Source organism: Carassius gibelio, chromosome B18, assembly GCF_023724105.1.
Source record: "Carassius gibelio isolate Cgi1373 ecotype wild population from Czech Republic chromosome B18, carGib1.2-hapl.c, whole genome shotgun sequence".
Taxonomy (NCBI): Eukaryota; Metazoa; Chordata; class Actinopteri; order Cypriniformes; family Cyprinidae; genus Carassius; species Carassius gibelio.
The window spans coordinates 20,962,503-20,975,418 of record NC_068413.1 but is presented as its reverse complement, the minus strand read 5'-3'; the positions used below and the strand labels follow the sequence as shown (position 1 = coordinate 20,975,418).

General features: G+C 37.9%; 1 protein-coding gene across 2 annotated transcripts; it reads right to left on the bottom strand.

Moving 5' to 3' along the window:
* Nucleotides 1-2,301: 2,301 nt before the first annotated feature.
* Nucleotides 2,302-12,817, bottom strand: treh (trehalase (brush-border membrane glycoprotein)). 2 transcript variants are annotated; one of them, XM_052582997.1, is made up of 16 exons: nt 12,478-12,817; nt 10,844-11,001; nt 10,291-10,391; nt 10,043-10,190; nt 9,734-9,821; nt 9,551-9,651; nt 8,790-8,882; nt 8,396-8,512; nt 8,174-8,296; nt 8,003-8,052; nt 6,984-7,184; nt 5,550-5,767; nt 4,985-5,096; nt 3,737-3,849; nt 3,243-3,296; nt 2,302-2,815 (listed from the first exon to the last, which is right to left on the bottom strand). In XM_052582997.1, exons 2-16 carry the CDS (start codon nt 10,921-10,923, stop codon nt 2,672-2,674), a joined length of 1,743 nt encoding a protein of 580 aa, XP_052438957.1. In that variant the 5' UTR covers nt 10,924-11,001; nt 12,478-12,817; the 3' UTR covers nt 2,302-2,671. The 2 variants fall into 2 exon arrangements, with proteins under 2 accessions (XP_052438957.1, XP_052438958.1); XM_052582998.1 differs by lacking the exon at nt 12,478-12,817 and having other exon boundaries at nt 10,844-11,623.
* Between the last annotated feature and the right edge of the window lie 99 nt (nt 12,818-12,916).

The window sequence follows — 12,916 nt, the reverse complement described above, 5'->3', positions numbered from 1 at the left end:
CTGTAAATTATGTCCATGTATATTTATTGTACATTTGTAGCATATTGTAGACCTTGTATATTCTGTACTTACTGCTTACAGCACTTCTGTTTAGATGCTAACTGCATTTCATTGCCTTGTAACTTACATGTGCAATGACAATAAAGTTGAATCTAATCTAATATAAAAACACACACCTTTTGGATAAATCTTGCAACATGATTTATAAACTGCCACAACTTTATTTACTGTACCAATATTTTAAATTGGCCTTTGAACTTGATGGCAAAGCACTGACAGAGCCCATTGATCTAATAGTGTTGATGAGAGCTCCAAATGCAAACTTTGCACGCAACAACCAGGCAGCAATCGACAGCACTCCGATCCAAATGCATTCAGGCATCGGTTTGGCAGTACTCTATCCCAATGATGTCAGTCATATTCCAGGGTGACCATGTCACTCATAACAACCCTGCAAAAATGTAGCAATGGAGTGCCAGTATGAGCAGTCATTGGCACCCCTAGGTGACCGCCTAGCTAACCGATGCCTAGAAACAGCACTGGTTCAACAATACCTCTGTGGTGGCATAAGATTTATTTTCAACTGGTTATTATTAGTGTAGGGGTGTAGTTAAAGGAATTTCAAACGGAATTGTGAATATAATCCAATTTCAGAAGAAACACGTGGTGTGCTTGTCAGTGCAAATATGGCTGCCAGGATGTTACTGTGTTTTGGTAGGGTGCTAATGCTAAGATGTTCAATATCTGTTGCTAAGGTATTGGATAGATTAAAAAGGTGAATAGTTTAACTTTGTTACAAGTTGGAAACTGAAAGCTCACAGGGTTTTATGGAACAATGAATTAGCAGCATTTTGCCCTTGAGCATTGTTCTGAATCTTTGCAGTTCCTTTTGAGCTCTGTAAGATTGAAAAACAAATTTGCTACAATTATAACTTCAACTATAAATATTAAGTAGCTGGGATATTTACACAATATCAACAAAGAACTAAACTTGCCAATGCCAAGTAAAGATAAAGGGATTACGATTATGATCATCACATTTGACAGCTTCTTTACTTCTTATCTTTCAAAATGTGAAAATATAAGGAGTTCTGTAATTTTATCAAACCAAATGAGACAAATCAACCAGCATCACAATGCGTCACAGAATTCTTGAATTTTCATTGCCAATACTTACTGGTTTTTACACGCTGATGTTTTCCCTCCAAAATGTTGTCACTTCCTGCTGGATGATGTTATCAAGGAAATTATTTTATAAATGACTAACAGGATAGGAAGTATATAATATAAATTGGCCTAATATACGTATATAATTTTACATATCGCTTGCAAGAGAATATTTTGTTTTCATTTCATGTTTCGGTCATGAAAACAGTTTAATATTTTATCCAATATATAACATAAAAATATGAAGGAGATTTTATGCCTCTCACGATTTAAAATACACAATGTTGTATGTATGTTGACCTAGCTAGCAGCTGTGGAGAAGATGTTTCATGGCTTACCGAACGATCTGTGCAGTTTCAATTCAGTGAGAATAAATAGGTAATGAGATAAATGAAAACACTTCAGCCATCATTGTGTTCCCGCTGGTATGACGATGAGCAATCCCTGCAGAATCACAATCACTTCATCTTCGCACTTTCTTTCTTCACTTATTCTCACAAATGCTTTTCTTGTTTAAAAAAAAAAAAAGTTTGAGAGGTCAGCAATTCTTCAGATGTGGCTTGTGACCTTCACACACACTACCCAGAACAAAAAGTTAACTATAAAACCCAGTGACTAAAAATGAAAGAAAATGTCAACCAACCCCCACACACACACTCTTTCTCTAAAAATACACTTGTTCACACACAGGCTTTGAGTCAAACAGAAACACTTTTCCACATAATAATCATACTCCACATAAACAGTATGTGCAAATTTCCGATCAGCAATAAGCCTTCTAATTAGATTAGAGCAAATTACCATTTGCAGTGTCAGCTCCGTTTTAGTCATGATGATAATCTTTTGATCCTGCCACTGCAGAGACATTAATTACTACCTAAGACAATGAACCTGAAAAAATATAACACGATGTCTATAATTTTCCATTGGATTATATCAGCTACATGTTCATATCACAGCCTTGCAGACTGGGTTATTATTTTACCACAGTTACTTCTGGGTAGATTTTATTAATATATGCAGTCTTCAGGTGAGTATAAAACAAATTATAAAAATTACCATTGGTATAAACGTACTATAAGGTCCCATTAGTTAATATTAGTTAATGCATTAACTAAAATTAACAAAGACAAATTCATCTATAACAGTGTTTTTATTTTCCACTTTTTTTAACTCTTCATTGTCAGCTCAGGTCCATTTAATTATACTTAACAGATGAGTTTAACATTGTGTTACTAAATAATGAAATAAAAATTTACGAAGATCAATAAATGCTTTTGAATATTTTTATAGCATTAGTTCATGTCAACAAATTTAACCTTATTGTAAAGTGTTAGAATGCTATTCTCTGCTAAACTTTTTTGGGTTCCCTCTTAGTTCCAAGAAAAAAAAAGCAAGCGGGTCAGACAGAAAGTCATCGACTGAATCGTTTCAGCTTCGGCTGTTGAATGCAGATGTGGAGTTCTCTAATGTTTCCGCTGCTTCAGCCTCCAGACTTCACGGATCAGGAACAGAACAGAGATTTTAAGATGGGATAGATGAGTGCGATCAGAATGCTGCCACTCAGGACACTCCCTCCAGAGCTCAGCCTATCACCATACTGATTAAGCAGCTGCAGAGCAACCCCATTGGTCCACCCGAATCCCAACTATGACAAAGAAACAAGATGGAGGGTTTGGGTTATCATTCACGGTTGCATAAACCCCACAAGATGAGCCATTCGACATCATTTAATTTGGTTTGGGTTCGGCAATAGCAGTACTAAAGCTTGCAATACTAATGTCAATGTCTGATATAAAGACTTTTCATGATACATCTTCTTACATTTTCTCTATGAACTTGGAAATTGATGATCTGAGCTTCTATTAATTTGCCGTTCATACTCTAGACACTCTATTGGTCCTCAGGGTCCAGGAGAAAATGAGATTCTACATTTCAAGAACGGTTCTGCTGGACTGAAGAACGCTAATTTACCCCTAATTCCTCCAGAGATTAAAATGTCTCCGAAGCGCTGTGCCCAGCTCCGAAGCAGATTTATGAATTTGAATATGTAAATATGAACAGACCATTAATACCTGAACTTCATACTCGCCACCTCCTCCGGGCTTTCCATCACCGTTGACATCGTACTATAACAAGGACACAAGGTGAAAAAAGAGAGAGAAAGAGAGAGAGAGAGAGAGAGAGAGAGAGAGACAGTGAGGAAGTTACAGTAAGTGAACACTTCATAACTTATTCATAAGCATTATTTTATTTTAAAACTTACATTACATTAAAAGAGATAATGCAATGCGACATTTTTTTTAATAATGCATTTAAATAACTGACAAATAACATTTTATTTGCCATTAAAGTGAAATTACTGAACCTGAACATAGAAACACGGAGCAGTGGGCAGCCATTTAATGTTCGGTGCCCGGGGAGCAGATGGTGGTCAAACTCTCTAACCACTAGGCCACAACTTCCCCAGGTGCTGTATCCGACAGGGGTATCCAAAATCGCACACTATTCCTTACATTACTTCACTGATATAGTGACACAGTCCAGAGTGGATTTTAGTGGACTTTACCTTCTCAAACATGGCCTCATATTTGATGTACGCCCTCCAGTTGGTCTGAATCCACTGTTGGGCCACTCTGAAGGCGAGCTCTTTAGCGTGGGCTGAATCGAGCCTGGAGAGACCTGCAGAGACGTGATGGATTGGGTGAGAAGTGGGTGGGTGATTTAAATGGAAAATTCACCAACTACTGAGCATCATTAATCACATCTTAATAGTCACTTCCCAAACTCACAGACAAAATGTGACAGCAGGTAAATTGAATTTTGAAGGGAATAAAGTGATTTAGTTCACACATTGAACAGACCGAAGATTCTTCAAGCACACTGCTTCAAGTCAACTGAAGTGGCTGATCTGCAGAATGTGTGTTTGATGCTCATGTATTATGGCCAGCCTGAGCCTTCGGTGAGCAGTAAACTGCTGTCAGCAGCTGGACGAGAACCAAACTGTTATTGTCTAAAAGGTTTCTATTTTTTCAGGTATGTTCTCTCCTAATTGTTTGGTTCCCAGTGAAACAAACAGCAAATTTGGCAAAAAAAATGTCAATAAAGTTGCATGACATGCCCTCATTCTCAAAAATTATAAACAAAACGTAAAATATTAAGAAAACTGTACAATTGTAATGACACAGTGTTGAATCAACAATTAGTGTCTTAAGTAAAACATGATCACTACTGGCCTAGAGAGCGATTTGGCTACCACTTAACATCAACCAAAATCCTGCACATTCTCAGTAGGGTGACCAGATGACCGTGCTTTCTTACAATTAGCCTGGATGTTGCAACGTGTTCGGCCCAACAGATGTAGCTCTTTATTAAATACTTTCTGCTTTATAGGTCTAAGAACTACACAGCCCAGCCACTCTCATTTCATAAGGCTACACATCACACTGCTGCTGGCTTTTACATGAGAGTAAAAGTCTGAATTTCAGTGAAGCTAGCTTAAAATGCTAATTTGTAGCAATCAACGAAAGACCACGGCTTGAAAAATAGTGACTGTCCTGATTTTATCAAGACATTTGGTCACCTTAAGCCTAGTTGATGTCATTTTCACCAGAAAGGTGTCAAATTAGAATATAGAATATGCACAATAAGTAAATAATGTATAATACAACTATATTATCAGCTCTAAATTGCTTCATGCACCTATACTCATATTTAACAAACATTAACATCGCGACCTTCTGCTGCTCATTGTGAATAGCACTATACAGATCTATGATTTCAAAGATGACTGCCGGAAGATTAAATGACTGCATACCCTCTATAATCATGTGTTGAAGCGGAGGCCAGGCGTTGGGCATGTCCCACTGCTGCTCACTTTTACTAAGAGAGGTGGGAACCCCGTTAGGATAGTCCAGACCTCCACTACCCTACACAGAGAAAGAGAGAGAGAGAGAGAGAGAATACATGACCAGAAAGAGAAAGGGTTTGTGAAAAGCAGAAATATTGTGCAAAGAGTGCCATCTGCTGTTGAGCATGGAGCCTGCTTCAGGGAAATGCAGTCTCCCACTGTTTGAGATCTCTTTTTTCCCTGTGAAACCTAAAAATACCTTTCTCTGGTATTTAAGACAAATTAATAAGGAGAAAAAAAACTGGAAGCGAACTGTAGTGTTACTCAAGAGGGAATATATGTGATACAAAGAAACAATTTACTGTGAGTGTGGATGGAAAGTCTTATTAAAGCAGCATTATGTCAAAGGTGAGGCATCTGGAGCATGTCTGCAGGAAGGAAGCACTGCACATGTTGTATATGTCGCCTGCTTATATGACCCACTATAAAAGGTCAGTAATTAACACAAGGGTTTGTACAGTGGCAGGCTCACCGTCAGGTACTGCACAGCCTGGTTGGCCATTTCCGGGTTAGAATAACATTGTGCCCAGAGAGGTGCCAGGTTAGATGGGTAGAAAGACAGGTGCCGGGTCTCTTTCACCAGGCTGAAATCAAACCAGGCTCCTCTTTCTGCATCCCACAGTAGACTTTCAACCCCTTTAATTCTAGCAGAAAGTGCCTTCTCGTATTCCACTGCCTTCTCTTCATTACCTATAGGAAAAGATAGTCAGAGTGCTTTTAATAAAACACACAAAGCATGCCGTTCATTCTCTGCTGCCTAATTCTCATAGCTAAGGGAACTAAATAATTTCTACCACATATACATTATTACTGTTCAAATGTTTAAGGGTTCAGTACATTTTTATACTCTTATCTAACACTTTTAAACACTTTTACTGAACATTGTTACACAATATTTACATTTCAAATAAATGCTGTTTTTTGAATGTTCTATTCATCAAATAAAATAAAAAAAATAAACTGGATTAAGACATTTTGAACATGTACATTATTAATATATATATATATATATATATAGAGAGAGAGAGAGAGAGAGAGAGAGAGAGAGAGAGAGAGAGAAAGAGAGAGAGAGAGAGAATTGTTAAAAATATCTCTAATAAATAAATCTAATTTCAGCACCCAGAGATCAGTCCTCATTTAAGCAGTAGCCTAATGAAGTTATTAAATTTAATGACATCAGCTGATTAGGTGGATACATTAACTTAAAGTAATAGCCAACTATTTGGAAGATCAAACAAAGTATAATTTCCTCTGTGTGAAATCTTCTGCTTTGAAATACTGAAATATCTCTAATTTACTCAAGTGACATTACTGCTGACCTGAAAATTAATAATGACAAAAATAAATTATTACCAAAACATTTGTCATACATGATGACAAACTACAAAGGATGTTTCACAAAAAAATGAAAAAAATAAATAAAATAAAATAAAATCAGAGCGACAAAGATTGCAGGGGAAAAAAGGGAAATGTAAACCTTGACAGTGCATTACGGGTTTAAAAGAGTGCACCCTTCTGGAAATTCAATTGGTTACTCAGAATTCAAACTCAAAACAAGGCTGATGACCGATATAGTGCACCATAATGGATATATATATATATATATATATATTTTTTTTTTTTTAATGATTTTATGACAAAGTTTGATAAGTTTGCTAGTTCTAGTTCCAGATTAAAATTGTTGACAAAGTTTAAACCCATCCTTTATGATACAGTAATAATACAGTAAATATATAAGTAAAGTTGGGACAAGAAATGATGGGGAGAGCATGTGAAATAAGGTAATTAGTTTGAATCGCGAACTAGCATTGTCAACTGTAAATGTATACCAATTTCTAGTCATTTACTAAACTTTTTTTTTCAGTATTGTGTTTAGATCCAAAGAAGTGTGTTTTTACTCTTTTACCCAGAATCCTGTGGAAGGAGGCCAGCAGACGCTCATTGCGGCACATGATGGCATTGAGGTCAGCGGGCAGGATGGAGCTTGTCTTTGTGTCTCTCAGGGTGCCGCTGTTTCTGCCTGTGCTGTCTATATACCAGCGAGAAGAGAAATCCCAGCCTGACTCTGCACCAGATGCCAGTTCTGTCCAAAGTTTCTTCTGAGCCTCTAATACATAGTCATATTCAAGCACAAAGGCACAAAATAAATAACTTTTAATATAATTCCTTTAATTTTCTGATGCTTACATGTACCACAAGAAGATTGTTAAAGGAACCGTTCAGCCAAAATGAAAAATTGTTCAGCTTCACAATGTATCCACCTTCAGGCCACCCATGATATAGATGAGTTTGTTACTTCATTGGAACAGACTTGGAGAAATTTGGCATTACATTACTTATTTGCAGTGAATGGGTGCCATCAGATTGAAAGCGTAAACACCTGAATTCAAACACCACTTTTTACCATAATACCAGTTCTTCGTCCAGTGAAAAAAAAGCCATCCCCTGTGAACCTCCCACATCAAAATCTACCCATATAAATATTTTTTTAGATCTGTTTTGACTTGTAAATGGTGCTTGAACCCAATGTATTCCTCTCCTGATTCAGACAAGACAACTTTTTCACTGGAGAAAACAAAAATAATGGATAGAGGACTTGAGCCCATGGTATGAATTTTCGCTTCACATGACATTAATTGATGGACATGTGGATTACTTCTAGATTATTGTGATGTTTTCATCAGCTGTTTGACTCTCATTCTGACGGCACCCATTCACTGCTGAGGATCCATTAGCGAGCAAGTGATGTAATGCTAGATTTTCCCAAATCTGGTCAGATGAAGAAACAAACTCATCTAATCTTGAACGATCTGAGGTGAACAAATTTTCAGAAAAATGTTCATATTTGGGTGAACTATACCTTTAATAGGTAAAAGTAGTCAAAATATTTTCATTTTGGCCTTGATAGAGCCCCTAGATTCCTACCTGCGGACAGGCCCTCAGCCAGCTCTACATCATCACTGTACGACTCAGGTCTGCAAATAGTCAAAGATTGAAATATTGGAATGCAAATTTTTCAAAATTCATTTTGTGTTTGGTGGTGACTGGTGACCCATACATGTTCTTAAACTGCACAGTGTTAATGAGTTGTCTCACCTGGGCCTGTCCACCGGTACATTATATCGATTCAGGATGTGAGTCAGTCCACTCATCGCCACAGCAAGAGAGCGATTCTGCATCCAAAAGCTGTACTCTGTTTCCAGTGCTGGCAAAACCTGCCTAAACACACACACAGAGCTCATGCGGTGCAGAGGTGTTGTTCAGAGCGGCTCAGTGCAACACCTCAATATTCAACAAACCTGCAGGAGGGAAGGTTACCTGAGGAAGTCTTTGTCTCCGGTGACCTCATAGAAACTTTCCACCATTAGCGGAAGGAAGGGAGGCTGACTGCGTCGCTCGTAATAAACCCGACCACCGTTTGGGACAAGGCCGTATCTGAATGGAAGTAAAGGAAAACAGGAAGTGAGTGTTTTACAGCTTAAGTCCTTTTGTATTATTAATATAAAATAATATTGTGCATTTCTAAGTTAATTATTATGAAGTGAAGCAATCATACTTAGTTCATCATTATTAGAAAAACAGAGTTTATGTGAAGGAGAATAAATAATGAAAAACATTTAATAATCATTTATGAGTCAAATATCTGTTATTTAGCGGTAATGTTTTAAACCAATGAAACCGATCATGTGAAAAGCAAGAGAAATAAGTGCACCTTTCCACCAGGTACACAAAGTTTAGGATCATTCCTCGAGCCGTCTCAGTCATCTCTGACAAAAGGAGACCATTTAATATCCAATATGAGTCCCTAAAGAACAAAAACACCTTGATTATTACAGTTTCTAAAGAAAATATGAGTGGGTTTTGACGGTGCAGAACTAATCATTATGATGCTATTGCTAATATGTGTTTATTAAAGTCACCATGCAATCAGATTTGACAATATTGAACATATTTATCCGTGCATGTGTGCCCCAGCAAGAGGGCTGGCTGTGGACATACACTGACACCTAGTGGTGCGGATGCAGAATTACACACATTTATAAACTACCAATGCCAATGTAGAAACTCACTGTATGCCACTAACAGCCATGATTAATATACATTTCATGAGTGAAAGTGTCCAATAACAGTGTGGTCACCAAGAAAAATTGAACAACTGAGAGTGTATTAGCACTCGTCCGCTTTTTCAGTAATGCTGGTTCATTTTTACAATAGTGATTTTAAAACATGTCTTTGTATTACAGGCTTGAAAAAGCATTTCAAAGGATGAGACAAAGAGTCTGGTGATGTCTATGGGACACAGACTCAATGTTCTGATTGCACACTAGAGTTCTCTCTTTATTTCTCTCTTAGCTGCAATGATGCAAACAGATGACTTCAACCAAAGGATTTACCATTGACTCGCAACAAGTCTGTCTTTAAAGGTCTACGGTTAGGTTTTTCTCCATGTGTGTGATAAAGGGAGAGACTAACCAGTAATAGAGTTCCCTAAAGCGGCCACCAGGCACGACAACTGGGTGTGGGGTGTAAACCTGTGAGTACAGCTCTGGGTGGTCTCTGACATCATCACGGATCTGCACAGCCATGTATATAGCAAGAAGATAAATATTAGTTAGTGGTACACAGTCCCATACATTAGTGGAAACCAACATTTACCTTTCGACCAAGGGACTTCCACAAACTGTGCAGTTCTTCAGCCCAACTGCGATATTTTGAGTCAGAAACCCTGGACAAGAATTTCGGTCTATCGAAGAGGGAACAAAGATGGTTGTGTTTTATTAACATTAAAATTTAAAAGAATAGTTAATCCAGAAATTAAAATTAACACACACTCAGGTCATACAGTTCCAGTATGCTTTTCTGGAACACTTGTGTTCCACTATCAAAGTAAACGAATTCCGGTTTAGAACAACATGATGTTGTTTCACATTTGGGGCGAACCATTTCAACTCAAAATGTTCTTACTTTGAATGCCAGTCTGGAGGAGTCCACTGCTCGAACTCCTTACCCGGCTCTTCAAAGTATGTCTGCAGAAACTTCTGTAGCTCTGAGGACGGGACATCCTTATTTGGGAACTCTGTGCTCAGTTTGGCAAAAGCCTCCACAACGACTTCTACGGGTAAACAGGAAAATAGCAGAGAGTACTGAAAAAAAATCACAGGCCTAGAGCTTTTCAGATGCGCATCAGAACAAATCAAACATGCTTGACTCACCTGGAGCTCTAGTCAACTTCATATCTACAAAGTACTTGTCATCATCAAACAGTTTGGCCATCTGGACCTGTCGCAGGACTTCTCCAGTGCAGTAGATCTGACTGATGGCAACAACACATGTCAGGCATCTGATGCTCAGAATAACAGGCAGTCTGTGAGTCTGCCCGCTTCTCGTCTGGCACTCACAGGTACAGCTCGTAAAACCAAGATCAATAACTTTCTTTCTACTGCTCTTCTTTGATTAAGGTTCAAAGTTCAGCTTCCCTGCATTCACACCTCCACCTGCTTTGTCACTGACTCGGAGTTCAGTCATATTAAGAATACTATATGGTGGCTGTTGAAGTAAACCAGTGAGGACCATGTTCAAAGCTGATTATTTATAAAGAAATTCACAAATCATTTTACATAACCCAAGTGACAAAAAGGCAGATTTGCACATGCACATGCTTATCTCAAAGTAATAATCTCAATATCAAATATGGCCACCTCAAAGGATAATTCAGAAAAGCTGCTCAGATTTCAGTAAAGAAGCCTCGTGCCTGTGGGAACTAACCTGTCACAAGGTGCCAGGAGCGTGTCCCCAGATGAGAAGAAATGAATGAACGAAAAGATCACCAAAATTCGCCAACACATCTTGGTGAGCTAAATTATTGGTAGTCAGTAGAAATGACCAGACAGTGCACTGCTTCCTGGGTTTTGAAACTCTGAACCCTGTTTATCAACGATAAGGCAAAGGGTGAGTTTAAAAATCATACTATTGCCATTAACTTAATCGGTTTCAACATAGGATAAGACTAGGCTGGCTTAGCTGTCAGATATCAGCACATGGACTATTATTAGTCACGGCATGAAGTTGTTACATAAGTAGCAGTTACTGGAAAATGCCAATTAAAAATACTGACATCTAGCGAAGCAATGTGGGATTGGATACTGAGATTTGGCAAGGACACCCGGCTAGAGCCTGTAGATCGAGCGGGGCTGCACACCTGCTCTGATTGGTTCCATCATCTTTCATAGACGCATGTCATGATAGGACATGTGTGCGTAATTGGTGGAATATGTTGTTTAAAAAGCTAAAAAACGCTGTACAGTTTTGCAAAGCTTTCATTATAATGCACAGTTGTTTATTGTTAACTTGACTCACTATGTCTGATTTATTGTACCACGAGATGTTAGCTGCGACAAGTTTAAGCTTCTGGACCAATCAAATTCACAATGAATCACTGGGACATTCTAAAGCGCTTAACGTGAAAGTACGTGTCTTGTGCATTAAAACGGTGGTTTATGACGACTAAACTCAGTAAAAAAAATTAAAAATAAATAATAATAATAATAATAATAATAATAATGGTGGATATGAGCCCAGAACACAACGCGTTTAATTACACGTAATTAAACGCAATGCGTTCTTATTCTGGACTCATCTGCTTATCTGTGAATGGAATGCTTCATTATTGATGTGTTACTGAGTTTGGTCTTTTAAAAACACCGTTTTAATGTATTACGCCACGTTAAAGCGTAGAATGTCCCGAATCATTCCAGCTGATTCAAAATAATCAGGCTGAATAATGGTCACAAAATGGGTATCGGAGAAGATACCAATTTGATATGTTTATATATTTAATATAAACAGATGATACTTGTCTGCAGTAGCTGTGAGACAACTGCACTAAAATACTACTACTCTTACCATTTCTCCATTATCCAGTATTTGTGCGTAGTGTGCAAATTTTCTGTATGCATTAAATAACCGATAATAATAAATACATTCAATAATACATCTCAATAATACAGTTTTATTAGGTGTTTAGCAGGTGTAGGGAGGTTTTTGTCCCAATAAAGTTGAATTTTATAATAATTTTAAGTAAGATAAAACATACATACATAAAACACACTATGTTATTGCATACTGTTTTATAATGTACTACGGTACTGAAATATAAATATCTACCACCTAACTACTATTTACACAATTATTAGTTCTGCTCAGTATATGTAAAGTCCATTAAATGAGTTCAACTGGGCAATATAGCATCCTTAACTAGTAAGAATCCTTAATTAGCAAGCCTTTGTAAAAAGAATGGTTAGTACATTTATTTGTGAGGTAACAACCAATAGCAGGCTGTATAAACTGTGTATTGGGCAGTAAGCAAGTGTGCCATTTCGAACACAGCCTTAGAGACTAACCGCGTGTTCACACCGCTGCGTAGAGACAAGCGTCAAAGTTGCCGGAAGGCATTCATTTTCAAAGTGAACCAGCGGCGAGCAGCGGCGCGGCGCGACTTGAACGTTGAGAGCGTCGAGGAGAGTTGAAATCACGGCAACTTTATGGTAATGAGCTATGACGCGGTTTCCAAAATGCTTTTTTGCGCCCTTGAAGGGCACTTCGGGAAGGAGACTCCATTTATAGGGACGTTCCAAACGAAAGTGAACAACTGAATCCCTTCACGAATGGCCCTTCCAGAAGTCCTTTAGCGAAGGGAACGAGCGATGGTCACTTCACGGAAGTGAAATCCGTTTGTGATCATGTGATCTGCAGTTAGGAAATCTTGCAATGATTTAAAGCAAAGTTGAGGTTGATTTCGAGTTCACATTTAAAATAGACAAATTTAACAAAACTATTCCA

Bases quoted from the DNA above. Each gene is read 5' to 3' on its own strand.
- treh (XM_052582997.1), bottom strand. From the start codon at position 10,923: ATGTGTTGGCGAATTTTGGTGATCTTTTCGTTCATTCATTTCTTCTCA. The intron at 9,822-10,042 runs GTAAGAACATTT...CCTCTTCGATAG, and splicing joins CCTCCAGACTGGCATTCAAA to ACCGAAATTCTTGTCCAGGG. The intron at 8,053-8,173 runs GTGAGACAACTC...GACTATTTGCAG, and splicing joins GTACCGGTGGACAGGCCCAG to ACCTGAGTCGTACAGTGATG.